General features: G+C 37.2%; 1 protein-coding gene across 8 annotated transcripts in view; it reads right to left on the reverse strand.

Moving 5' to 3' along the window:
• MPDZ (multiple PDZ domain crumbs cell polarity complex component) overlaps positions 1-25,883 on the reverse strand; it is a 167,994-nt gene that overhangs the window by 31,525 nt on the left and 110,586 nt on the right. For 6 of the 8 annotated variants that reach the window (XM_082656131.1, XM_082656130.1, XM_082656134.1 and 3 more), the window contains 5 exons: positions 19,608-19,712; positions 15,681-15,773; positions 8,979-9,156; positions 5,811-5,921; positions 1,205-1,303 (listed from right to left, as the gene is read on the reverse strand). In XM_082656131.1, coding sequence (XP_082512257.1) covers positions 1,205-1,303; positions 5,811-5,921; positions 8,979-9,156; positions 15,681-15,773; positions 19,608-19,712 — 586 coding nt within the window. The remainder of the gene's footprint in view (positions 1-1,204; positions 1,304-5,810; positions 5,922-8,978; positions 9,157-15,680; positions 15,774-19,607; positions 19,713-25,883) is intronic. The other 2 variants (XM_082656133.1, XM_082656136.1) reach the window with 2 other exon arrangements.

The raw sequence follows: 25,883 nt of genomic DNA on the forward strand, positions 1-25,883 counted from the left end.
AACCTGCTTGTCTAAAAACTATTCAGAATCTTACTTAGGCAGAACATTTTTCGCACTGTGAATGAACTCAAATGGTGCCCTAACATAACTGATTAATCATAAAGCTAATACAAGCCTACATTTACTAAAGGGGCAACTAGGTGTTCTATTTTATTATCCCTGATACTCTCATTCTTACTGAGATCATGTAATTTAGCTTGCTGTTGACACTTCTTAAAATTTACCAGTGAAAATACAACTCTTTAACAAAGACCATTTAGCCTTCATTGGCAAAAATGCAAAGTGTACTTGAAATCATTCCATGCCATGTATGCACACAAGTATAACGTACACACACAGCACACTGTAACACACCCACTTACTTGTGAAAATTTCACATTAAGACAAACCTTAAATGGTGTGGGAGCAAAAGGGTTAGTTGGGGAACAACGGAAGAGAACTCTACTTGAATTCTGTAATGCCTACAGTAACAGAAAACATATTCCTTCAGATATAGCATCTTTGGTTATCCATATTACAATAACATGAAAAATCCAATGAATATTCATAAAATGCTTCCTGAAAAAAATTAACAGCTTTCTTCCTTTCACGATCAAATTATAGTATACAAGTTCTTGTAAGTTTTTGTTTCAATTTTGGATTTATAATTTCATCAGAATATGAGAATATCCAAGTATAGATTTACAAATGTTGAAACAGTTCCATGTTTCCTCGTAAGGCATTTACACGGACATACTTTATGAATATTCAACAAAATCCTGCATATACACAATTATGTATGGAGTGATTAACTAACAGAAGAGCTTTTAGGACTACCTTGTATAAGTCTGAGAAGGATTTAAACCAATACAAGGTTTTTAAAGAAATTATGTGTGAAAGTAGCTCATACATTTAGCAACTAACAAAAATTTATGTATCTGAAAATTCAACTCACACCAAAATATAGGAAAGGCATTGGACTCACGATTCTCCCTTACTCTTCAGAAGGGCCATGTAATTTCAGCTATAAAAATGAATAGGTTCTGGCAAGAAAATGTGCTTAAGAAAGGATTTGCATGCCCACTCCAAACACACAGTTTTTTGTTTTTTGTTTTTTTAATCCTTGCCCAAATTTAGTAAACACTGAACTGGGACAAAGGCACAGTAGCAACAAAGAACAAAACATTGGCAAAAGGCAATGGCAAGACAACGGTCATTATCCAACCTTGTCAGCGTTGAACTGTAGAGAATCAGCAAATGGGTTAGTGCTGCTGAACTTGTACTTAGGGTAAAGGTTGTGCGGCAAGGAAGGCAAAGGGGATTTCTAAAAGGAAACATAAGAGGCGCTGAGCGCAAAAGAAATGTACTTAAAACAACTCATTTATAAGGACAAAGCAATTGCTGATTTAAATAACTGTGCAACACTAGATCCTGTCAGATCTCATAATTAATTAATAACATCTTATCAAACAGCGTAGAACTCAGGGTTTACCTCTAGCAACCTGAATCCACACTCAAATCTAAATCTGGTCACAAAACACACAGGAATCAAGTCTGTCAAACTGATCCCAAATTTCTTTTGTTTTCACTGAGTGTCTTCACTATCACCGACAGAGAAGCACATATATTTCACCCACTTATATTAACACATGTTCCATGCATATCAGTAAACATGCTTCAAAATTGAAACCATAAAAGGTTTTCATTTACACTTAAAAGCAAATTATGCTTTTTTGGTAAAACAAAGAAAAAAGAGTCTATCTGTTGCAGAGTGCAAATTAAACATCTGTCCGCTAGTCCATTGGTAAACTTCAGTATTCTGTTATCTTGTTTCCCAGTAAGGAAACTTTTCATACCTTGACTAGATATTAAGTTTGCTTCAATCAACAGTATTCTTTAATTTAAAAAATGAAATCAACAATTTTTAAAGAAATGACCTGCTGTACAGTGGTGTTCTCTATTTCTGCCCACTTTTTGTGGAGCTAGGAACATATATATATATAAATTTCCTATAAACGTTCCCATATTACTGGGGAATTTATGAGGCTTTGGGTAATTTTTGAAGTCCTGCCTTACAGTGTTCACACAGGTTTTGTGGCTCGCCTGTGATATGCTCTGAGCTTGGACTACTGCAGCTGAATATACGTATTACAGGCAGGATGACTGCCAGAGAGAATGTAGCATTTTCAGAGTAAAAAAAAAGGAAAAAAAAAGAAAAGTAATTTCCTTAGCACAATAAATTCTTCTCTTTTTTCACACTGCTATCTTTTTCTTTTATTGACTATATCTTTCAGGGGAAATTGCAGACGTTTAAAATTCATTTTGGCTCTAACTAAATGTTTGTGTTACTTCTCTCTATAAAAAAGCCCTACTGGCAAGCATCAAGAGTAGGGAGAGGTTGTCATGTGACACCACCCTGTATGAGAGAATACTCTACAAAGACTATCCTCACTCAATACGCCTGCACTAAAGCTTATGCCGCATCACCCTTTCAATCTGCTCTTCTTGCAATGTTTTTCCTACAGAAGGAAGATGGGTAAAAGTAATGGGCACACTGACATTTCTGCTCATCTCAACTTTCTCTCTGCTTTTCAATTTAAAATGTCAAACTCCTGCTTTACAAAAAAGATCACAAATGCCAAAAAACATGACCATTTATTAAGGTGGAAGAAATGACTAGGCAGAGATTAAAAACACAATCCTAGGCAAAGTAACTCAATGCTATGGAAAGTAGATTATTTCTAATCCTCACACATGGAATTGTCAGGTTCTACATTTCCTTTATAATTCTGTAGAACAATATAAATCAAAATAATAATGGGAAGAAATGGAATATTTAAAAAGAGCTCTGGTTTTTTTGTTTGGCTTTGCTTTTTGTTATTTCAACTTGCAGCCCTTAAGGATTAGAATTTGGCCCTGATAGGAGAGTATAAAAGTACAGGATGAGCACAGCAAATGAAATAGTAGATCACTCTATTATGAGGGAAGGATTTATAGAAACAGACTATATCTCTTATTAAAAACTCAGTGATGAAACCTGTGTTTATAGTTCCAAGGGCTGATGAAAACAGAAACGTTATTAACTAAGAAGAAGCACAGGGAAGGCAAAATCATCCTCTGGCCCGTATTAGTGGGACCCACCCTTTAATGCGACAATGCGGTCAGACTGAGTTTGAAGTGTCATACTGGTGGAATTATCAGGGCTAGTTCTGGGAAGTTCTAATTCTCGAACAGTTTAAGAGCCAAAGAGACTGACTGGCTTTTCACAGTCTATGTACAAGTTTTTCTTGAAGCTTTATTATATCCAAAAATAAAACGTTTCCCATCAAGAGACTCTTATGTATGTGTAATTTTTCCCTTTAGACTCCTGGAGACATCATTATTTTCATAGGGAAGTAAATCATTAAAAACAAAGTAGATCTCATCTTAAATGCAAAATTAATTCTAATTTCCCAAAGCAAAATATGTATGTAGAGGAGGAAAAATATCTTTCCTCTACCTGTCGTAGATTCTTGCCTGGACCTCTGTAACGAAAAACAAATTAACGAGAGAAAACCATGTGTCTTGATTTAACGTAAGTTTTGCATGACATGGGGCCTTCATAAGGAAATGAAGACCAGAAGAAATGGTTAAGTCTGAGTGTTTTTATAGGAGGTCTTACGAAGAGTAGAAAGTTACAGAAAATATGATAGGACAAAACAGCACGAGCTAAGTGTAGTTAACTGGGGGAAACTTAGCAAGGCCTGTTCATTCTGATTCCTCCCAGGATTCCTCCTCGTCTGGAGATAAGGATGCTCCTTTCCTTAAGACCTCTCAGGAGAGCCTTAGGACCTGCTTCAGCAGAGAAGGGGGAGGTCAGAGTCTTTCCAGCACCTGCCTTTTCTCAAATAACTTCAGTTTAAATATTCAATATGCCAAGGTGTCGTATTTCAGGGTACCATGTCCTAAACCCTGTCACGTATCATTTGACTACACATGTCATTCTAAGCAAGATTTATTCTGGAATAATTGCTATAAATCAGGCTTCATTATACCTCAGATAATAAAATAGGAATATTTTCCAGGTGCATGAGAAAAATATCTTCCTAGTGCATTAGAAAATGTGACTAGCATTGAAAGAAATGTTTGTAGTTTTTTCAAAAGTAATCTGAGAATCCTATTCAGCAGTTTATAGTATTGTTCTAAATGATATAAAAGTTGGAAATTAAAAATAAAACAAAAAAAGGAATGAAACCCACCCACACACAAAAAATAGCTTTAACTTAACTTAAACAGCCATTTACCAACATTATCATACTGTGTCTGTTTAACACAACAAATGGAAACAAAGGTAGAAAGATCTGTAGTTATTTAAACAAACTGAATAGCATCTGAAAAGAATGCAAGATGATACAGCCCCACCATTTGGCAGATTTTCTCATCTGCATGGATAATTATCACCTAACAATCAACAACCGAATGATTAAAAACTGCAGATGTGAAGATAACTGCTTACATTAAGAACTACTATTTCATTTCTTACAGTGAACTCAGACCAGAGCTACACCTGTCTTGACAACAAAGGGAAAAACCAATAGGATAAATCTGGTCACTTTGTTTCTCAGGGCACAGAATATTGACAAGTTCCTTTTACTGATCTCATCTAAAAACCTGTTCACTTGAGCATTGCTATCTTAAATTTTTAATTTTAAGAATTAAAATTAAATGTATTATACATAAAATTACGTATTTTAAGTTTTCTATGATTCTTTTTTCTATGATTCTTTTCACTTCCCTCACATGTGTTAACATTATCTTTCTAAATACAACAAACCCTAAAAACTAATAAGGAGGTATTTCAAAGAGATTCAGTATGACTGGGGTTCTTAAATCCAGAAGTGGAAATTCTCTATGAGCCTCAGGACATCTAGGAAACTCCTGAAATGCTATGCAAACTTTGCAATAAATGTGAAGAACTTTCTAAGGGGTATGTGGCCCCAAAACATTCAAGAACTGCTGCACAGGAAAATATTATTTTTTTCACCGAGGCATAAAGAAGAAATAGAAAAAAACAGTTTTAAACTCTTGGCATAATTTTCATCTTCGTAATTTTCAACACATCGAATACACAAAGCTTCACTTAGTATCTTCATAAACAACATTCACTGAATGTGCTTAGAATTTCTAAAACATTTTTTAAAGCCACTTCACCTGTGACGACTGACAGTAAAATGCATTAGTAGGTCTCTGTCCACCAGGGGCTATACAGTAATGAGAGCTATACAGTCAGTGATGATGGCTGGGAAACAGCAGGTATGAAATCACTAGATATAAACATACAGCTTGAACAAAATCCATCATGTGGAAAGTTAATGTTCACTGGGATAGACAAATACATTAAAGATCATGCACAGGAAATCATGAGATTGCATAAACTGGAAATTCTGTCCAGAGAATAAATTTATAAAGAAAATGAAATCTCTCTGGCTTCTAAGGGACTTGACTAGACGTCACAGACTATCAACCTGAATGACTCCACCACAACCCTCTTAACAACTTAAATATTTTATGACTAGAGTGAACACTAATAATTATCCATCTAGATGCCTATGAGCCACCAATGAATCCTACTTGTGTGTTTTTAACAGGCTTCAAGTGTCTGTTAAACATGGTAGAAGGGATTTCCAGGACAACTCAATGGGAAAAAAAAAAAAGCAAAATAAACTTCTAAAAAGTCTCCTGAGATTTCAAGACTCGATCTCGGGTCCTAGAAACAACTTGGCCCTGGATACATTAGATTCCAAGTTGAATACTGTTTGGATATGCCTACCTTGCCCTTTGTGTTTGCTTACCCTTGGTCTGTTTATAATGCTCTGTACCATAAAGACTACAGGGTTGCCTGCTTTCCGAATGGCTTCCACAGCTTGTTCATGGCTTGCATCTCTGAGGTCCATGCCATCCACCTGCAATGGAAGGCCTCAGCTTAACATTTCAAGAAGCTACAGAACAACAGAACAATTTGTCGATCTGGAGTTTTGAGGATCCTGGGTGAGTCTCCTAAAAAATCTGTTTCAGATTCAAAAATAATTGAGAGTACTTATGAGGCTCCAGGACTTTTCATTTGTCCAGCAGACTTGTGTTCCCTTGTTTTGGACACAGATTTCTGTCTCCAATAATCAACTGAAATAATAATCAATTAGAATGAAGGCTCTGCTTCTGCTTCCCTTACATTGCCCAGTTGTTCCCTTAAATTAATAAATCAGCATCATTAAAGAAATAATATATGGGAACTGCCTAGCAGCACTGCTTTCATCGTGAAAGTCACTTTACACATTTTCTTCCAATTCATTACAGAGCCGTTTGGGAAGTGGGTGTGTGAGGATTTGTGTATTTCTCTCTGTACAGGAAGCTTGAAGTTAAAAACAAAATTCTGATGTTCAGAAAAATCAGGTTATGGTAAGGTTAGTTTGGCAAAAGAATCTTTGCAGTAGACGTGGTAGGAGCTGGAAGCCAAGAAATCGTGCTTATCTGTTAGTAATTCTTATATAAATAGCTTGAAAGTGAAAGTTATTTTGTAACTTTTTATTGACCATGGTTTGCCTTGGTGATGATCAGCTCAGCTTATGCACTATATGAACAGGAAGGAAAATAGTTTGAAAGGCCAAATGCTAATCCTGCCAGAAAACTATAGGACACTGGTATAATTTTATCATTTCCAATTACCAGAGAATGGTATATACAACAAAATAGAAAAATCAGAGTAGACATAATTCTGAAAAAGAAAATTATTAGATCTCTGCATAGAACATTATCACTTTTAAAAGAATTATATACTATATTTAATTAAAAACTTCCCTCATGTTGATACTTAGATGAAATAACAACATCTCTTTCAGTTCATATTAAAAATGGCTTCTAGGGCTTCCCTGGTGGCGCAGTGGTTGAGAGTCCGCCTGCCGATGCAGGGGACACGGGTTCATGCCCCGGTCCGGGAAGATCCCACATGCCGCGGAGCGGCTGGGCCCGTGAGCCATGGCTGCTGAGCCTGCGCGTCCGGAGCCTGTGCTCCGCAACGGGAGAGGCCACAGCAGTGAGAGCCCCACGTACCGCAAAAAAAAAAAAAAAAAAAAAAAAAAAAAATGGCTTCTAACTTTCTGTAAAATAAAAGTATATATGTTTACTATATATTCCATTAGTGGGAAAATTTAACAGGACATTAAATATCTTTGCCCAAGTCCAAAGAACTCTATACTTAGAATGGAATACTTCTCAGGTCTCTAATTTACATACATTTTCAGAAACTCTTAGCAGAGACATGTTCTAGAATCCCCAGGATTACAGAGGCCTAAGGCTCCTTATTTACAGCAAAAAGCCCTTGCACGTAACAATATTCAACAAACTGTTGCTTAGCAGTATTTTACCACACGCAAAAATCCTTTCTTTTCAATTTGAAAGGGATGTTTTAACTCTCTTAATACACTGAAACAAACATTTTGGTGAAAACTATGATTAATCTTTTCTTGAAATAATTTATAAACATTTCTTACTTTTTTCTACTTAGGTCAAAGGTATTCAATAGTGAAGTATCTATAAAATAAACTGCCTTGTGATAATCTTAAATTAGAAATTTTATGTAGTACTATAACTAAAAAAGAGTCCTTTAACAGGGGGCTAAGGTATCATCTAATGAAAAGTAAAGATGCAGGAAGAGAGGAAAAAAAAGCCCATCATTCTTCCTTATAAATGGTCAGAAGAAAAAAAAACAAAACACCAGACATGGCCCTTGCTTTCTCTCAAGTCTCAATCTTCTTCCTTCTTCAACTCTCAGAGACAATCAATAAAGGAATAAATCGATCAATGCCCAAAATGTTCATTTCAAAGTTGTGACTGATATGGATAACTTTCTTCTACACAATTAAGGCATTTTAGTGCCTAAGTTATATGGATTTAGAAAATGAGATACAATCACTTGCACAAAGTAAAAATAATGGTTGTTATAATAACAAAGTGATCGGTTTCTATTTGGAAGTTGTCTCTTTTAGTCTTCTAAATCCTGGAAACTCAGCAAACCTGGGTTCAGCTACCCCTTTCTCTAACCTAAACTAAAACTATGCTTATGCTGATCAAATAATTCATCACACTGTTCTGAAGTGACTTGATCACTTGTCAAGTCTGTCCCACTTGACAGGCAGGCACAGTGTTTTATTTACTGTGGGATGCCCAAAGTCTGTTACAGCACCTGGAATGCAACAGCTTCTCCAGGAATATTTGTTGAGTAAATGATGAGTGACTCGTGCGAGAAGAGTTAATTTAAAATATTAAACCTAGCTTTGAATTAAGGGATTAGGTACAGTTTGACCAAACGCTTCTCTCTCACACATAACAAAGTACTCACACATGCGTACACACGTGTGTACGTACCAACTCACACGTGCACACACACATACACACACACACACACACACAGCCCTTAGTGATGGATGGGGAATGGGCACAGCACTGAGATGGAGGAAAAGCCACGCTTGGATTGGCAGGGGTGGTGGGGGAGACATTTATATAAAAGGCAATAGGATCTTAGCATAAAAATTTTACTAAAAAGACTCACTTTAAAAAATCTCATCCAACAACATTTAAGTATTTCCAGAAATAAAATCTCATTTAAGGGATTAATTATGATGTACACATTCTGTGTGTGTACGTATACTTTTAAACGATTCAATGATTTCCCCAAGAAATTTGCTTTGTTCTTTAAACTGAACTTAATTATTTTATCTTAGTGCCAATGTTTTTTTAAAAAGTTGATTATACCCCCAAACACCCATCTCTACATCGAGATATATAATCTGTCATCATATACTGAAGAGAAAAATTATGGACGAAAACAAACAAATAAGAAAGAAATGCTTTAACAGCAAACACATTTTACTCTAATATTGGGTCAGTGTAAAGATAATGACTCCCTTGGTAAAGAGGACGGCCCAGGTGAATAGTTTTAGCACAGAAAGCTCACTGGAGGGTACCTCTACTATTCTATCTCCAGGTTTCAAGGTTCCATTTTTGCCAGCTGGACTATCTTCAAGAACATGTTTGATGAAAATGCCCCTCATCACTTCACCGTTGCTTAGACGACTCCCCATCCCTCGTCCACCAACAATGCTGATGCCCAAGGATTTGCTTGGTTCTCGCCAAAGTTCAACCCTATAAAAAATAAATGAAATTTTAAACTCTTATAAGAAAGTATAGGGCCAAACCCTCATAATATTGGGTTTGGCAATGATTTCTTGGCTATGACACCAAAGGTACAAGGCAACAAATCCAAAAACAGACAAACCGGACTTCAATAAAAGTAAAAGTTTTTGTTCATCAAAAAAGTAAAATGGCAACCCACAAAATGGGAAAAGTATTTGCAAATCACACATCTAATAAGGGATGAACATCCAGAATATCTAGAGAACCCCTAAAACTCAACAACAGAAGAAAACAAACAGATCAAAAATTGGGCAAAGGACTTGACTAGATATTTCTCTAGGGATGATATACCAATGTCCCATAAGCACATAAAAAGATGCTCAACATCACTAACATTAGGTAAATCAAAAGTACTATGAAATACCACCTCACACTCAGTAGGATGGCTACTATCAAAAAAAAAAAAAAAAAGAAACCCAAAAAATAAGCGTTGGCAGGGAAAAATTTTAGAAATTATGGAGAAATTAGAACCCTTGTACACTGTTGGTAGTGATGTGAAATGTTGCAGCTGCTATGGAAAAAAGTATGGAAGTTCCTCAAAAAATTAAAAATAAAATTACCATATGATCCGGCAATTCCATTGCTGGGTATATACCCACAAGAATTCAAAGCAAGGTTCTGAAAACATACATGTACAGCCATGTTCATAGAAATATTATTCACAACAGCCGAAAGGTGGAAGCAACCCAAGTGTCCATGGACAGATGAATGAATAAACAAAACAGTATATAAATACAAAGTAACATTATTCAGCCTTAAAAAGGAAGGAAATTCTGACACATGCTAGGACATAGATCAACTTTGAGAACGTTATGCTAAATGAAATAAGCTAGCCAAGTGAAATAAAGGACAAATCCTGTATGATTCCACTTATATGATGTACCTAGAGTAGTTAAATCCATAGAGACATAAAATAGAATGGCAGCTGCTAGAAGATGCATGGGGTGGGGGATGGAGTTACTATTTAATGGGTACAGAGTTTCAATTTTGCAAGATGAAGAAAGTTCCGGAGATGGATGGTGGTGATGGTTACAGAGCAATGTAAACACACTTAATGCCACTGACCTAACACACTAAAAAATGATTCAGAAATTATAATAGGAAACACTTTTTTTTAAATTCAAAGGAATAAAATGTTATGTATGTTAATTTCTGCAAATATTATTTGCTCAATTTATTAAGGTTTTACTAGTAGTAAAACAAGATCATTTTAAATACTCTTCCAATTATCTGTTTTATAGGGGCTGATAAATACTAATGTATTTCTGAAGCTGATTTGTTACAGGTTAATATTGGACTCATACTCCAGGCTGGGGCACCGATGAATGTAAAAGGACCATTTTCCAGAAACTCTAATACTGCAGACATCAAAAAATTCAGCTACCCTCAAACAGATGGTACCTTCTAAGCTTAGCAACCCAATCAAGAGAGAGAACATTTCTGCATGCACTGTTTCAGAAGCCTACCTCTGTAGAAGTCTGTCTTGCCAACACAGATCTAGAAACTAACAGTCAGCGCAAGAAGAGCAGTTCTTGTTAGCAGCGCTAACAAGATCCTCCGTGACCTGATCCCATCACCACCTTCTAAATGCATCCCTCACAGCTCTCCACTTTCCTCTCTCCAACCCAGCTACAATATCATCTTGCCGTTCCTTAGGTTCATCAGACATGCTCTCCCGCCTTCGGGCCATGGCGCTTGCTACTGCCTGTGTCCTGAATGTACTTCCTCTACCCACATAATAACCACATGAACTCTTATCTGATAATTGCAAATAGCTGTCAGAGTTATGGATGATTTGAAAATACGTGTCTTTTGAAAAGGCGGGATATAAGAATAAGGTGATTTGCAGCGAGGTGTCTGGCCAAGATGAAGGAGCAGCTCAGGTGACTGGAAGCAAACAGAGATACTGAGTAGAAAGCTCTGAGATAGGTAATGAGACTGTACAGTCTACTCCCAGCTGCAGAAAGGGAGTCAGCTGACACTGGACATCAGATAAATGAAGAAAGCACGGTCCAGCATGCCCTCAAACTTGACATTTGAGGTGCTCCCAGAGGAAACGAAAGGATGGAGGTAGGACTCCTGTGCAATGAGGGAGGTCACAGTAAGAAAAGACTGGGATAAAAGAGTACTACAGGTGGAGTGAGAGGGCAGGCAACTAGTCACATGAAGGTAGATGATGAAACCCACATTTTCTTTGGTCAGCACTTTTTTCTTTATTAGAAATCTAAGATCCTAGAGATCTACTGTTTAGTCTAAAAGGATCTCACCATGATTCTTGATCTTAACAAATCTGTGAGAATAGCTTAAACTAGTTAAAATCCTATTCATCATTTTCTTTCATTCTAGGAATTCTGGGAAAGACAAGAACCAACTTCTTCCATTTCCTAAGGTAAAATGGCAAAGTATTAAAGTCAGCAGAGTTAGCCATTGTGTTTAATATTTAAGAATCCAAAATACATAGATGGGGCTTCCTCGCTCTTTTTTTTTTTTTTTTTTTTTTTTTTTTTTTTTTTTGCGGTACGCGGGACTCTCACTGCTGTGGCCTCTCCCGTTAAGGAGCACAGGCTCCATACGCGCAGGCTCAGCGGCCATGGCTCACGGGCCCAGCCGCTCCGCGGCATGTGGGATCTTCCCGGACCGGGGCACGAACCCGTGTCCCCTGCATCGGCAGGAAGACTCTCAACCACTGCGTCACCAGGGAAGCCCATCTCTTCTTGTAAAAATGTAAAAAAAAAAATAAAAGAAAGAATGAAAGAAAATGTCTCCTAGGGCTCTTTGTGGTTGGTGTAAACTAGAGATTGGCTCTTACGATTCCCCGAATACTAAAAAGAGCAGCACAGCAAACACTTATTAAGGGCTTATCATGTGCTCAGCGTTGTTCTCTAAGTGAGTTCCATACACTTTGATTTAATTCTCAAATCACTCCTATGAGGTGGATACTCTTGTCAGCCCCAGTTTACAAAGGGAAGAGGCACAGAGAGGTTAAACTGCCTTTGGGTACCAGCACCTTGTGCTTCCTCAGGATGTGGCACAGACAGTAAAGTGGTTTCAGATCCACTCCTCAAAGGAAAGGCTGTAACTCCTCAAAACATCAGAGCAGATATCCAAAGCCAGAGCTGCCAAAAGGACCCCAGCACTGAGGAACCAGACTCAGGATTCACGGAGCAGAACATGGTAAACGTTCCGTGGAAAGAAAAAAAAAGAGACCTATAAAAGAAAAACTTTACAGAACATGTGCAGAGCTGGTTTTACAGAAAAACGGCAGCCTTTCTGGGGAACACAGGTTTAAAAAAGAGTGAAATTCAGAAAAGCAAAGGTAATACAGAGCTCTGAGGCCAGGCTGCTTGAACTTAGAACCAAGAGCTCCTGGACTCAAGTCCTGCCCTTAGGCTCCTTAACAACTGTGTGACCCTCTGCAACTTCTTTAGTCTCTCTTTTACTTTCCTCAGCTGGGAAACGGATCCAACAAGAGTCTCGACATCAGAGAGCTACGGTGAGGATTACATTCATGAATACATGTAACGTGCAACACAAAGCTTTGGGACATACTAAGCAATCAATAAATCCCTGATTACTCTTATTATGATGATTATAATTACGATTACTGAAGTAATGTCAACAAGGTATAATATTCAATTCATACGACAAATGAGCAAATGTACCCCAGCTCCTCAATCCTGTTATACCTACACATTGTTTACTAAGATAACTTACCATTTTCTACCCATCAGGTTGACAAAAACAGTTTTTAAATGATCATATGATGTGGTAACAAAGATGTGGGGAAAAGGAAACTCTTATATATTGGAAATAAAAGTAAAAAATTGGTATAGTCAATTTAAAAAGCAATTTGACAACTTCTAGTAAATAATACAGTTAAATCTATAAGCCAGCAATTCCACTTTGGGATATACACCTAGATAAATTCTCATCCATACATATAAGAAAATAAGATATAGTTACTACACAGAATTATAATAATAATTAACTACTCAAATATCAATGAGAATAAACTGTGGTATATTCATATACTGAAATGCACTGCAACAAATAAACTGAATGAATTAGATATTTAAGTATCAACATGATAGATCTCCAAGACACTGGTTTGAGAGGAAAGTAAGCTGGAAAATGATACATACAGTATGATACAATCCTGTACATGAAAATCACACAAAAGTGTAACACAGATTATTTACAATCTTAAAATTTACGCTTCGCTAAAAAGTATTCTCTATTTCCACACAAAGTAAATTTTTCTTGACTGCATGAAAAAATGTCCTAGCAGGTTTCCAATGTTGTAAAGCATATTCATAACACTTGTTTCTCATCTACTAAAAGCTCTGGCTCTTTTGGTAAGCTTCCTCATGAACTTCTATGAACTTTCCCCCCAAAATACCTTAGTGCTTCTATGTAGGTTAGGGAGGGCAGAGTATCTTCTTTATGATTTATGGAAGCAGACATATCCTCTCTGTAAATTAGTTACTGCCTTTAGAGACACCTCTTAGGCTGACGTGAAGGCTAAAATCGAGGATAAAAGTATAAAAATCTTCTGGTCCATAAGTTACACCCTTCTCATAAGAAAATTTCATAATGATTCCTGCGTTCAATGCTTTATTTTCGTTGTTATGAGTAATGATGATGAAGATGCTGCTAAGACCGACACTGACTGAGTGCTCACTCTGTACTGGGCACTGTACTAAGGACTTTACATGCATTATGATATTGAATTCTCCCCCATATTTAAAAGGTTCTATTATTTATTTTTAAATTAAAAATTTAATTATTATTTCAAAAATGTTTCTTAAGTGAAGTACAGTTGCTTTAACATATATTAATGTCAGGGGTACAGCATAGTGATTCAGTATCTTTACAGATTATACTCCATTAAAAGTTATTACAAGATAATGGCTATAGTTCCCTGTGCTATACAGTATATCCTTGTTGCTTATCTATTTTATACATAGTAGTTTATATCTCTTAATCTCTTACCCCTAATTTGTCCCTGCAGCCTTCCCTCTCCCCTTTGGTAACCACTAGTTTGTTTTCTATATCTGTTAGTCTGTTTCTGTTTTGCATATACATTTGTTTGTTTTATTTTTTAGATCCCACATATAAGTGATATAATACAGTATTTGTCTTTCTCTATCTGATTTATTTCACTAAGCATAATATTCTCTAGGCCCATCCATGTTGCTGCAAATGGCAGAATTTCATTATTTTTATGGCTGAGTAGTAACATTCCACTGTGTGTATACATACATAAAGATAGATATATAATTTCATCTAATATTTATAATTCTATCTAACTTACTTCTGCCTCTTTCTTCAAATAAACAAGAAACTTAGTATCTTATAATATTTTTTCTGCCACAGATCTACCACTTATATTCTCAATGTGGGTAATAATGTAGAAAGACCTTAATTTCTCTAAGCAGTCTAAACAGTTTTTAAAAAATTCACATCAAAAAGTCATTTTAGATGGCTGAAAATGCTTACTGTCTTTCGTGAAAGCAACATAAAAGGTTTCCTATACTTTGAACAGGATTTGACCTAGAGAATGCTTACATGGGATGGCTGTAGCCTCAAGCTCATTGGTGAGCAAGGAAACTCATAAAACTGCACTACACATCTGCAGAGTAGAAATTTTTCTCTCTCGAATTTTGTTTATTCATTGTAGAATAAATATTAAGTATTTACTATGTAAAAGGCACCTTTGTGATGGTCACTTTTAAATCTGTTTAGAGAAAGTACCCAACGATTACTTATATTTTACACTTAATGCAAAATACCTTACATTTTTCTTTAATTACTTTGTGCGTCTCTATATCTTGCCTCCCCAAATGCATAATAACTTCCTTAAAGGCAGTATTTATGCCTTATACTTCCCTGTTTTTCACAAAATCACCTGCCTCTCATCTGGGTCCATAATCGGGATTCAAAAAATTCCTATTACACTTAATCTGATTCTACTCAGCAGGAACATGAAAATACACCTTGGTGATACACAGTAGTATATCCGAGCAGATTTAGGGAAGTCGTCTTTTCTATTATATATGAGATTCGTTCTAGAAAGAGCATGGGTTAGAATAACTGCAGCCTATGATAAGATGCTTACACACACATTTTGAATATATATGCTTGAATATCTAGTTTCTACAAATGCTAGAAAAATTTCAAGTTAACATTTGGTGGTTTACCTAAGATCAACTCTACAAAAAATATTCCAACTACCTATGCCTAATTTTCTCTACTTTATTTAGTCCCTACTATGTGTCAAATCCTCAAATACATGTTAGTTTTAACCCTGTGTGATACAAATTATCTTCTCCACTGTGCCCATGTAGAAATGGAGGGTAAGGGATATTAAACTACTTGCTCAAAGTCACAGTAGCAAGTTGTAATCCAATACTTGAAACCACCCCTCCCCATCTTTAAACACCGAGTAGGTGGAAGACAGAAATAGTTCTTACCGCCTGGATTGATTCCAACTGCTGTATGTTGCATTTTGAAGTTCACTTTCTTCCCCCTCTCCTTCTTCTCGCTCTGGTAGCTCTGGAATGTCTCTGTTAAAGAGTTACACAGTGAGTACTCCCAAATCCTAGTAAAGCCATGCAAGGTTGTCTTGTATGTACTTTACTGTTGGTTTGGCTAAAAATGCAGAACTGCTTTATATTTTCACCATACTTAACTAATAAGTAGATAATAATTTACATTAAGGGGAAAAACAAAACCCGTATTTCATTTTACATAAAAGTCTTATATTAGAATCAATCTACTGTAACTGAGTCTGGAGATACAGCAGAACACAAAGAATCTTGTCTAGTCTGTCTCTTTCCTAATGAAACATGGACAAAGAAAGGAAAGGCATGAAAAGAAAGGGAAAATGCCAGAATTTTAAAGAGAACTATTCAACAAGTTTTTTGGGTTTTTTTTGTTTTTTTTTTTTTGTGGTACGCGGGCCTCTCACCGTTGTGGTCTCTCCCGTCGCAGAGCACAGGCCCTGGACGCGCAGGCTCAGCGGCCATGGCCCACGGGCCCAGCCGCTCCACGGCACGAACCAGGGCACGAACGCACGTCCCCTGCATCGGCAGGAGGACTCTCAACCACTGCGCCACCAGGGAAGCCCAACAAGTTATTTCTTAAATGCTTACCGTGCGCAAGAAAGTAGAAGCACCATGTGGGTTATAAGCTTGCAAAGCCCTGATCGATCCCTGGCCTGAAAGAGCTTATCATCAAGTACACCAGGAATGTAGCATCTCTGCTTCCTCAGGATGGACCAATGCTTTCCCTTCAACTTTTGAAGACAGATGGAAAATGCTTATGGTCCAGCTCAGCCCATCCAAAGGAGCCAGACACAGAATTCTCCTTACAGGAAGCAGTTTGCAGTACGCTTGTGTTCAAGGTCAGTTTTCAATTTCTGTAGGAATTCAGATTTTGCCAAATGCCAGGCATACAGCAAAATGTGTCCAATCTGTTAACTGACTATAAATAAAACCGTAAAATAATAACCTTGTCAAGAAACATTTTGTTTTCCCAAAGGAACACTTTGCATCAACAAATGGCATTGTAAGGGCCATAGAGAATGGTTAAATCAATTATGGTGTGGCCTTACGCTGTTAGTAAAAAATGGATTTCTAAAGAAACATGCCAACATGTTCTTTTGAAAATAGAGAAGGCTTTAAAAACTCTAATTCAATAAATGTTTGCAGTTGATTTTTATAGAAATTGAAAAAATCTCAAGACAGTGTATGTTCAGATTATATCCATTCTCCCCTGACAGGAATAATGAATTTGATTCTACTCAGCATGAACATGAAAATACACCTTAGTGATACACAGTAGTATATCCGAACAGATATAATTCTATCAAATTATATCATCTTCAGACTTTGAGATGAGAAGTCATCTAATCCAATAATCCAACTGTGTTTGAATGTTTCCCAACATTTCTGCCCAATAATTTGTCCAGGCTCTCCCTGAACGTCTCATTCTTTCTCTGACCTGAATGTCAGATTTTTGTTTTTCATCTGTTAAAAGGAAATCCACCTGCCTGTGGTTCCTACCCATCGGTTGTGTGACTAAATTCCCCCTCTGTGTAAACTGAGAAAGGAGACTCTAAATGAGGCTGGGGTCCCCAGAGCCTAAGCCCGACAGTGGGACACGATGGTTGAGAACGGCTCCAAAGAAGGATTTTCAAAACGATGTTAAGTAGCTGACTGAGAACTAGTCTGAGTGAAGCTCAATTCGTAAGATGCAAGGCAGATACAAGGCCTAACCCTCTGGAAACACCACTGGAGAGAATATGATAGAAAAAGCAGGTAAGGAACATAGACAGGAGTGAGAACTTTGAAAGAGTACCTAAAATATTCAGTTCTTACCCCTAAAGCCCAAGCTGGGGGAGCTGCTCAGACCCAAGCACACACATTACATCACATGCTCCTGCCCTTTGAGCTATAAGATGATGAATATCCTGAGTCTTCTGATACAAAAACCCCATTCTCTTCAAATGATTCCCCAATCTCAAATCATTTCACTAACTCAGATATGCTCCTGTAAATGTGCTGATTATTCTTTATCCATCTTAGGCTGGGGTTTATGGGTCTTGGATCATGTGCTCCAAAGAGCAGAATGGACCGGTTCTGTTCCCCAGCACTCACTCAGCCAAGAATGAAATTTGCACTCATGTTTGCTATTGAATATCAACGAAATTTCTGTCAACTATAATAACTCTCTTTCATGTGCATTAAGGTGCCAGAAATTGGCACAAAGTCACACAGTGAAGGAGCAGAGGTGAGACTTGAATTGAGGCCATCTTATTACAAAACCTGAACTCTCAACCTCCATGCTATGCTGCCCCATATTTTTATACTGGGCTTGTGCAATTCTTTTTTGGATCCAATGGTTAAGAACATGGAGCCTGACTGCATGCATCTAACCTTGACTCTGCCACTTATTAGCTATGAAACTTGGGCAAGTAACTTAACCTCTCCGGTGCAGATTCCTCCTGTGTAGCACAAAGACCACTTTGTTTTGAGCACCCTTACATTAATAGCAAATATACTTTTTCTGCAGGGAAGCAGCTAGTCACAGCATTGTACAGTTCAGGCCCTTCTCCCTTCTGTGCTGTGAGGGAAGCAGTGCTGAAAGTGGCTCTTTTGCTCCAATAGTAAATTTTTGAGTGCTTTTAAGGCCTCAGAACTTAGTAAGAATACCATGTTATCTTGGCATATTCTTTAATTAAGCCATCTGAAATGACATTTCAGAGGACAGTGGAATTACTGATTTTACCACTTTAATAGGAAGTACCAGATAGCTGTAATCAATTCATGTCATTAACCCCGAGATGGAAATTCTAGACAGGAGTATGGCTGAGTTTTGTGCAGGGTGGAATGAATACTCCTTTTCCCATAAAATTCAAGAGGCCCTAAGGGCCATGACATTCTTTGCTTTTATTAAACACATAACACACCTTTCCTTCCCTGACGCTTTCTGGATAGCTGCAGCCATGTGCAATTTGTAAAGGAAAGAGCAATGGGATATCGTGATGCCTGCAAAGTCACTGGACACCAGGGTGCCCTGGGATGTTAGAAATTTTGTGAGCAAACCTCAGAATGTTTGCAAAGCCATTTTTCTCTACAGCATGCTTAAAGAGAAATCTGTTGCTCAGTTGCTAATGCAACTGAAAAAAAACAGGCCCACAGCTGGAAGTGTAAAGTGGTTCATTCTTCCCGGAAAAGCAGTATGACATTATTTCTCTCCCTGTGCTGAACTCAGCATCATCATCAAAACCTAGTTTCTGCCTTTCCTAATGGGGGGGTGGAGGGGACCACTTCTCCTGTATTATTTAAAGGTTCTTAATACACTGCATATCAAAAGGCTTTAAAAAGCCATATACACTATTTCCTAACATGCATACATACAAAGACATTCAGCTCAACGTTCTCCAAAACAGTAAAAACATAACTATTGAAAATGTTTCTGAATCTTTATGTACGTTAATAAAGAAATAAAATTTCTGAAAATGTTTGCTTATGAAAGAGGAAAAGTGATACAATACCATACAAATTGTAGGTTCCAGGGAGTTAATGAAATCATACTCATATCTGGGGTAAATTCCCAAAACTCAGTATGATGAAAGTGCTATACTGAGTGGTACAACTAAAGATGTTTTAATTTCTTGATTTGATTTTTCACAGTTTTTTCCAAATTTTCCACAATATATGATCACTCCTTAAGTAATATGGGGGAAAGGGCTGAATATTTTTTTAAAATCTTGAAAGAGAGAAAAGGAATCCAGTCTTCTTCATTTCTACTACTCTCTGACTCTGGATTCAAAACTCTTCTTTATAACTTGCTGTATCATTCATTCACTGTAGCAGATTTACAGTTTCACTTACCTGCCAGTGTAGGAAGAAAAAATATCCAGTGCCATTATTCCTCCAGACTGTTGTCCCAAACTTATTTTGAACTCTTCTAAGTGTTCTGCAGGCACATAAGTAATTCTGGAACAAGACACAATCCATGAATCCATGAAAGCAAAGGGAAGCAAAGTTTTGCCTGTTAGGGGAATCTTCCAAAATATAAAATAAAATTATATTGTCCCTTCACCTCTACTTTTTCACAGAACTCATTTAAATTGGCTTAACTCAGTGGAAAATCCAAACTTCAAAAGGATAAAGTATCCTATAGGCAAGAATAACAACAAAAATTAAAATTTTAAACACTGCTGATAAACTATGTGTTTACCAATAATTATATGGGGGAGGAAAATAGCATAATATCTATTTCCAGATGAGAACACTAACAGGAATTTTTTGAAATTAAAGAAATCTATAAATCCTTAGAAAAATAATTGTCAGTAATAACATTATTTTGTCCAAAGATTTTTGGGTTCCTTAGCAGAAACAAATGAGGTGAACTCTATTAAAACACTGGGTATACCAAATTACTTTACATTCTCCCATAATACACAATTAATTTTGGACATTAACAAGCATTATCAATAATCATATCCTAGCTTTATTAAATTATTAACTCCCAAGTCTGAAGTTAAACCATTATAAGTTTATGGAAAGACTCTATTACTAATTTGTAGCAACTTCTTATATGTTCATTTTGGTTTCAGAGAAAAGCCTACTGTGTACACCTGAATGGTCTCTTACTAATTCAACAAGTGCTGGCTGAATGCCTATAATGTGGAAGGCACAGAGTAAGATGCTTACTACAGCTATAATGCTTAGAAACTGACATTTGAAAATTTAAGTTTACTGCTGTCCTATCAGGCTACACAACTGATTGACTTGTTTAAGTAGTCTGTTCCGAGATCCTCAAATTAATGAATAGTAAGGCAAGAGAAAGAATGCATTTGAAGTCGGTTCAGCATATTTGTACAAAGACACAAAAGTATGTATCAACAATCAAAAAGACTATTAAAAAAGTCTTCACAAAAATCATGAAGACTATTAAACTGGCTAACCATAGCTTACCCATGAAGACAATAAGTATCAAAACCCTAGCACTGGGCTTCCCTGGTGGCGCAGTGGTTGAGAGTCCGCCTGCCGATGCAGGGGACGCGGGTTCATGCCCGGTCTGGGAAGATCCCACATGCCGCGGAGCGGCTGGGCCCGTGAGCCATGGCCGCTGAGCCTGCGCGTCCAGAGCCTGTGCTCCGCAACGAGAGGCCACAGCAGTGAGAGCCCCGCGTACCGCAAAAACAAAAACAAACAAACAAAAAAACCCTAGCACTAAAGGGCAAAGAAAAAGGATTGTCTTCCATGTTATAAAAAAATAAGAATTATACCAATGGCATAATTTATTGAGTGAGGAAGATATATAATTTCAGACATACTGGTGATTTCCATAAAAAGCATTCACTCTGTGAGGTCGCTTAGGTTTAGAGTCAGAGGACACAGTTCTGCTGCTTCTCCAGAGTGTTCTGGTAGGGTACATCACCACCAGTGAATGTCCATATCCTCAATCACAAAAAGGATGTCACTTTTTATGAGACTACGGTAAGCCAAGAAGCACAATACAAACATAACACAGTGCTCTAACAGAGTGTCAGCCAGCGTGGCCACACCTGAGCATTCTGGCATAAGCCGTGGACCCTTACGACACTTTGCGACACTTTTACCTCAAGGATCAAACGGAAGTAAAAAACACAGTTTCAGTGGATTTAGGACTAGGCTGGGTGAGAGAGCTGCATTTTAATTCTGATGCTACTTTATTTATTCATCTATAAAATACCTTCTCTATAGTGTTACAAAAGTATACTGAATAGCAAATTTGCATTTATCCCTTCAAAAATAATGAGTCAAAAATGTTTAACACATTAGGTTGGGGAAGAAGACTGACTGCCTTTACACAAAGAAAACTAAAACCTGAAAAGCCTATTCAAGAAAACTGGTATTATTTCTGAAGGTTCAGTAAAGTTAAAACTCACCTAAATAATACCTTAAGAAAAAAAGCCAGGAAGAGGTGAGGAGAAAAAGCTAGAACACAACAGGCAAAATAAGAATAATCAGTTAAAAGTATTTAATTTTTTAATTGGTTTGAGAAGGAAAAGCTGTTTCTATCCCAAACACTGTTGAAAATGAATTCTCCTCTATATTTATTCAAAGGTGTTTACCCTTTACCAAGAGGTGGGGGAGGAAGAGCTTTACAAATATTTTTCTTATATTTTAGAGCAGTGAGAAAGAGGAAAGAAAGCAGTTTTCATAAATATTTAGCCCAACACAGACAGCAAGGCCATCGGAACAAGCATCCCACAATGCATTAGCCCATGCAGAACAATTATAATACATGCCTGGTCACACGGCCACACAAAACCTCCAGACACCAACCCAGAACACCAAACTACATTATGAACTGCATAAACACACTGAAACTGCTTATTTGAGAGTTGTATTAAAAATTCTTAAAGGCAAACTAACCTTAGGTTACATGTGGAGTGGAAGAAAAAGAATAGCATTAGTGATGCTGAAATGTGACACAGCTATTAATCCAGAGGTTGCGTCTGCATATGCAGACAGGATCGCTCCCTAAAATAAGAGCTGGAAAGCTTAGTAGTAGGAAGATGTGATTTTAAAATGAGTTCACAATCACCAGTACAATGTGAAAATGTAACCATCTCACAGCTCTGTTGGAAGTACGTTCTTACATAAAGGAGAAAAAAAAAAGCCAAAATGTATAGACACTGAATCTCTGTCTGGGTCTATCCCCACATCGGGATGTTACAAAAGCATGAAGAGGTTTCACAGACAAGTTGTAAAATGCAGCCATAATGAGCTTTTGAATCACCATTACTCACACATAAAAGGGGGCTCGATCGTCAGCAGGTGCTGCAGAGAATCTAGAATGTGAAGCACACACCGCAGCATCTTTTTACAATGGTGTTAACAAATGTCAATGTCTTGTGCTGAATGTGAGATGCATGTATATGTAGTTAAAAGTGGGTCCTCCTGGTTGTTTTTTCCCCTTTCCACCTCCCTCCTATCTACACCTCCCCCAGAAAAGCATCTGCTCTTTACTGGTGTCTATAGCAGTGATTATTAACAAGCACAGAAAAATGTAACTGCAATCAATCTTTTATTCCTTGATCAGGAATTCATCCCACACTTTAGGTTAAGGCAGGTGAATTCTGATTCAGCTCGGTAATTATCTGGCAGATGTTACAAGCAGCTGCTGCTAAGCGCAAAACCCTGGCTATTATTACAGAAACATAAGCACTCCTGGCAAGGTGGAGTGCGAAGTGAGACAGGATGCATTCTGGTGAGGCTTCACATCTGGTTTTCCATAGAAAATAATGAAACCTGGAACTTACACTGGCTGTTCCTGAACTCTTGAAACTCAAATTATCTACCCAGGCACGCACGAACACGCATACACAAAGTTCCTAGTCATCTCTCGTAAGCGGCAAAAAAGAAGCCAGTGTGTTGTCTCAATAAGCAATGCTTTTCCTAAAACCAATCAGTTATATAACTGAACCAATTAGAGTCCCTTTTTTTAAGTCCCTGCAATACATTCCTCCACCACCAGCCCAGATTAAGCTAGCTTCCTAACAAGAAATCAAGAGGAAGGAAGAGACATGGATGGAGCCTAGATTAAAGCAATGACCACAACACTTAACTAGCACTTAACATTATGGTTCCATGCAGAGTAATGGAAGGACTAGACTTTCCATTTAGAAGGATTACCCACAGAGTTTTCAAGGTAATTTTACACCTTTTGCTTCATGAAGGCAAGTGACAGGGAGGAGAAAAGGCCAAAAACACCATGCAAAATGCATGGAACACACTGCTCAGCCCTGGTCAATCTAAATGGCTATCTGTTTTACCACCTGACACAATTTTTCTAAAAAAGGACTCTATGATTCTCATTTCTTTTTATCATTTACCCAATGAGTCAAAACTATAGCCATCCTAATCACAGCTTTAATAGGATACCTGAGGAGAAATCAATGTAATTTGTGGGTGTGTTTGTGAGTGTGTGTATGCATGCATGTGAGCATGTGAGAAAGAGACTGACTGACTGACTGACTGATTTCCAGAGGAGGGAAGGTTGTAGGATTTTTCTTATTTTCTCTTTTTAATGTAAGATTACATTAAATTTTGCTACATTTTGCTTCCTGGAATCCTAAATCAATTTTTTATGAAACTAGCTCTCTAGATACTCTTCACAGTCTTAATAAAGCTGCTGAATGCATAAGTGGGTAAATCCTGGTGCTAAATCAGAGGGTGGGAAAACAAACAACAAAACAAATCAAAACAACCCCCCCCAAAAAAACCCCCCACAAAACAGGAAAGGAGAAAAAGGCTTTGTAGCCTGAAAATGTACCTGACTCCTTTTCTAGAGTTGACTAGGTACATGACTTACGCTAAATCAATGTCACAATGATCTTATTTTTGGGCCACTTTTTAAGATCTGCAGTACATTAGAACAGTGAGGTAAGGTTAAAACCAAGCACCGATTCTGGTACTCAGTGCCAAAAAGTGGACAGGAGACCTGCATCAGGGCTCACGACATAAGACGTGCATTATCACACAATAAATCAAATGATCAGTTACGAGACCATCTGTATTTTACAGTACTTCAAAACTACATAAGCTAAAACCCCGGCAGTAAAGAGTCTCCATGTAGATCCTTACCATTCATCTTTGAAGCAAAATGAATGGACACTAGCCTGCAAGTGGTGAGGAAAGCACTTAACGTTTCTCTTTTTATTTATTGTAGAGGCACTGACATTTTTAATGATCTTCGCTTGTACTTGCGTGATTAATAAGATAATTATGGAACCATCACATGATCTGATGATCTGTTTCATTATAAAATAAAAGTCAAAAAGGCAGGCAAAAATATGAAAGCCCGTGAGTGAAATTCTGCCCTAAAAATAAAACCTCCTTTTTATAAGACAGCAGAATGCACTCTAAACAGCATATATTTTTCTGCTTTTTATTGATAGAAAAATGAGAAACAGGTTGTAAATACAGTTTTCTTACCTAAGCTCTACTGATATGTATTTTGCAGAAGAATAATACAGAATTCAGTCAGTTAGATATTAAATATTAATACAAAAAAAGTCTCCCATACTAGTATTCATCATATCAATTTAAAGTAAACAATCTTTCCCTGAACTCTTATTTTACTATTTTATCCCTTATATGCAAATATTCAGTTACTAATGCTAGAGAAAAAAAGGAACGCTTTTACATTGCTGAGGTGTGACAATAAAGTTATTAACTGATTTTTATGCTGGCTCAAGAAATGTCTAGTGACTTAAAAAACAAACCACATATATGACATGCTTTTAGTACATTATGGGATGATGAGAAACGTAAACACTTCCTGACAAAATAGCCTATATGACATACCATCAGACCATATCAACATTTTGGTGAATTCTCTTATATCATGAGGCAGTTCAACAAAGGATAAATTATGGGTCAGACTGACACTGTTCTGTACGATCTTTACCATGCTTGGCCCTTACAGAACTGGCTGACTTGGAGGATTCATACAGATCATTAGGTAGTGCACAATCTGCTCTATTGAGGCCAATCCAAACTTCTTTGTAAGTTCCTAAGAGTGGACTGTCCTGCTCTATTAAGAGATTTCATATCTCTCACATCTAAGATTTTTGCAGAAATCACTGGAGAATTAAAAATAAAAATAGAAGGCAACATTGTTTTGAAGTATAGCTGTCCCTAGGTATCTGCAGGGGATTGGTTCCAGGGGCCCCCATGGATACCGAACTCCATGGATGTTCAAGTCCCTGACATATAAAATGGCAGAGTACAGCTGGCCCTCTAGACCCATGGTTCAATCAACCTCAGATGGAAATTTTGATCCAAGGTGGCTGCCCCTGAGGATGTGAAACCCAGAGAGAGCCGACTGTGTATTTACTGACAAAGATCTGGGTATATTTGGACCTGTGCAGTTCAAACCTGTGTTGTTCAAGGGTCAACTGTATTTCAGTACTGTTAGTATTAAGAAGTTATTGATTGTAGATATAGTGTCCTAAAGACTACAATCAATACAATCAATAACTTCTCAGGAATAGTCAAATTCTTCAGTGATATATATTAAATAAATATATAATAATTTTTGTATATCAAACAAAAGTATGTACTGAGAAAAAAATTCTGATTAATGAATTGAAATTCCTGAATTTCCCA

The sequence above is a fragment of the Grampus griseus genome (assembly GCF_964374135.1).
Source record: "Grampus griseus genome assembly, chromosome: 6".
NCBI lineage: Eukaryota > Metazoa > Chordata > Mammalia > Artiodactyla > Delphinidae > Grampus > Grampus griseus.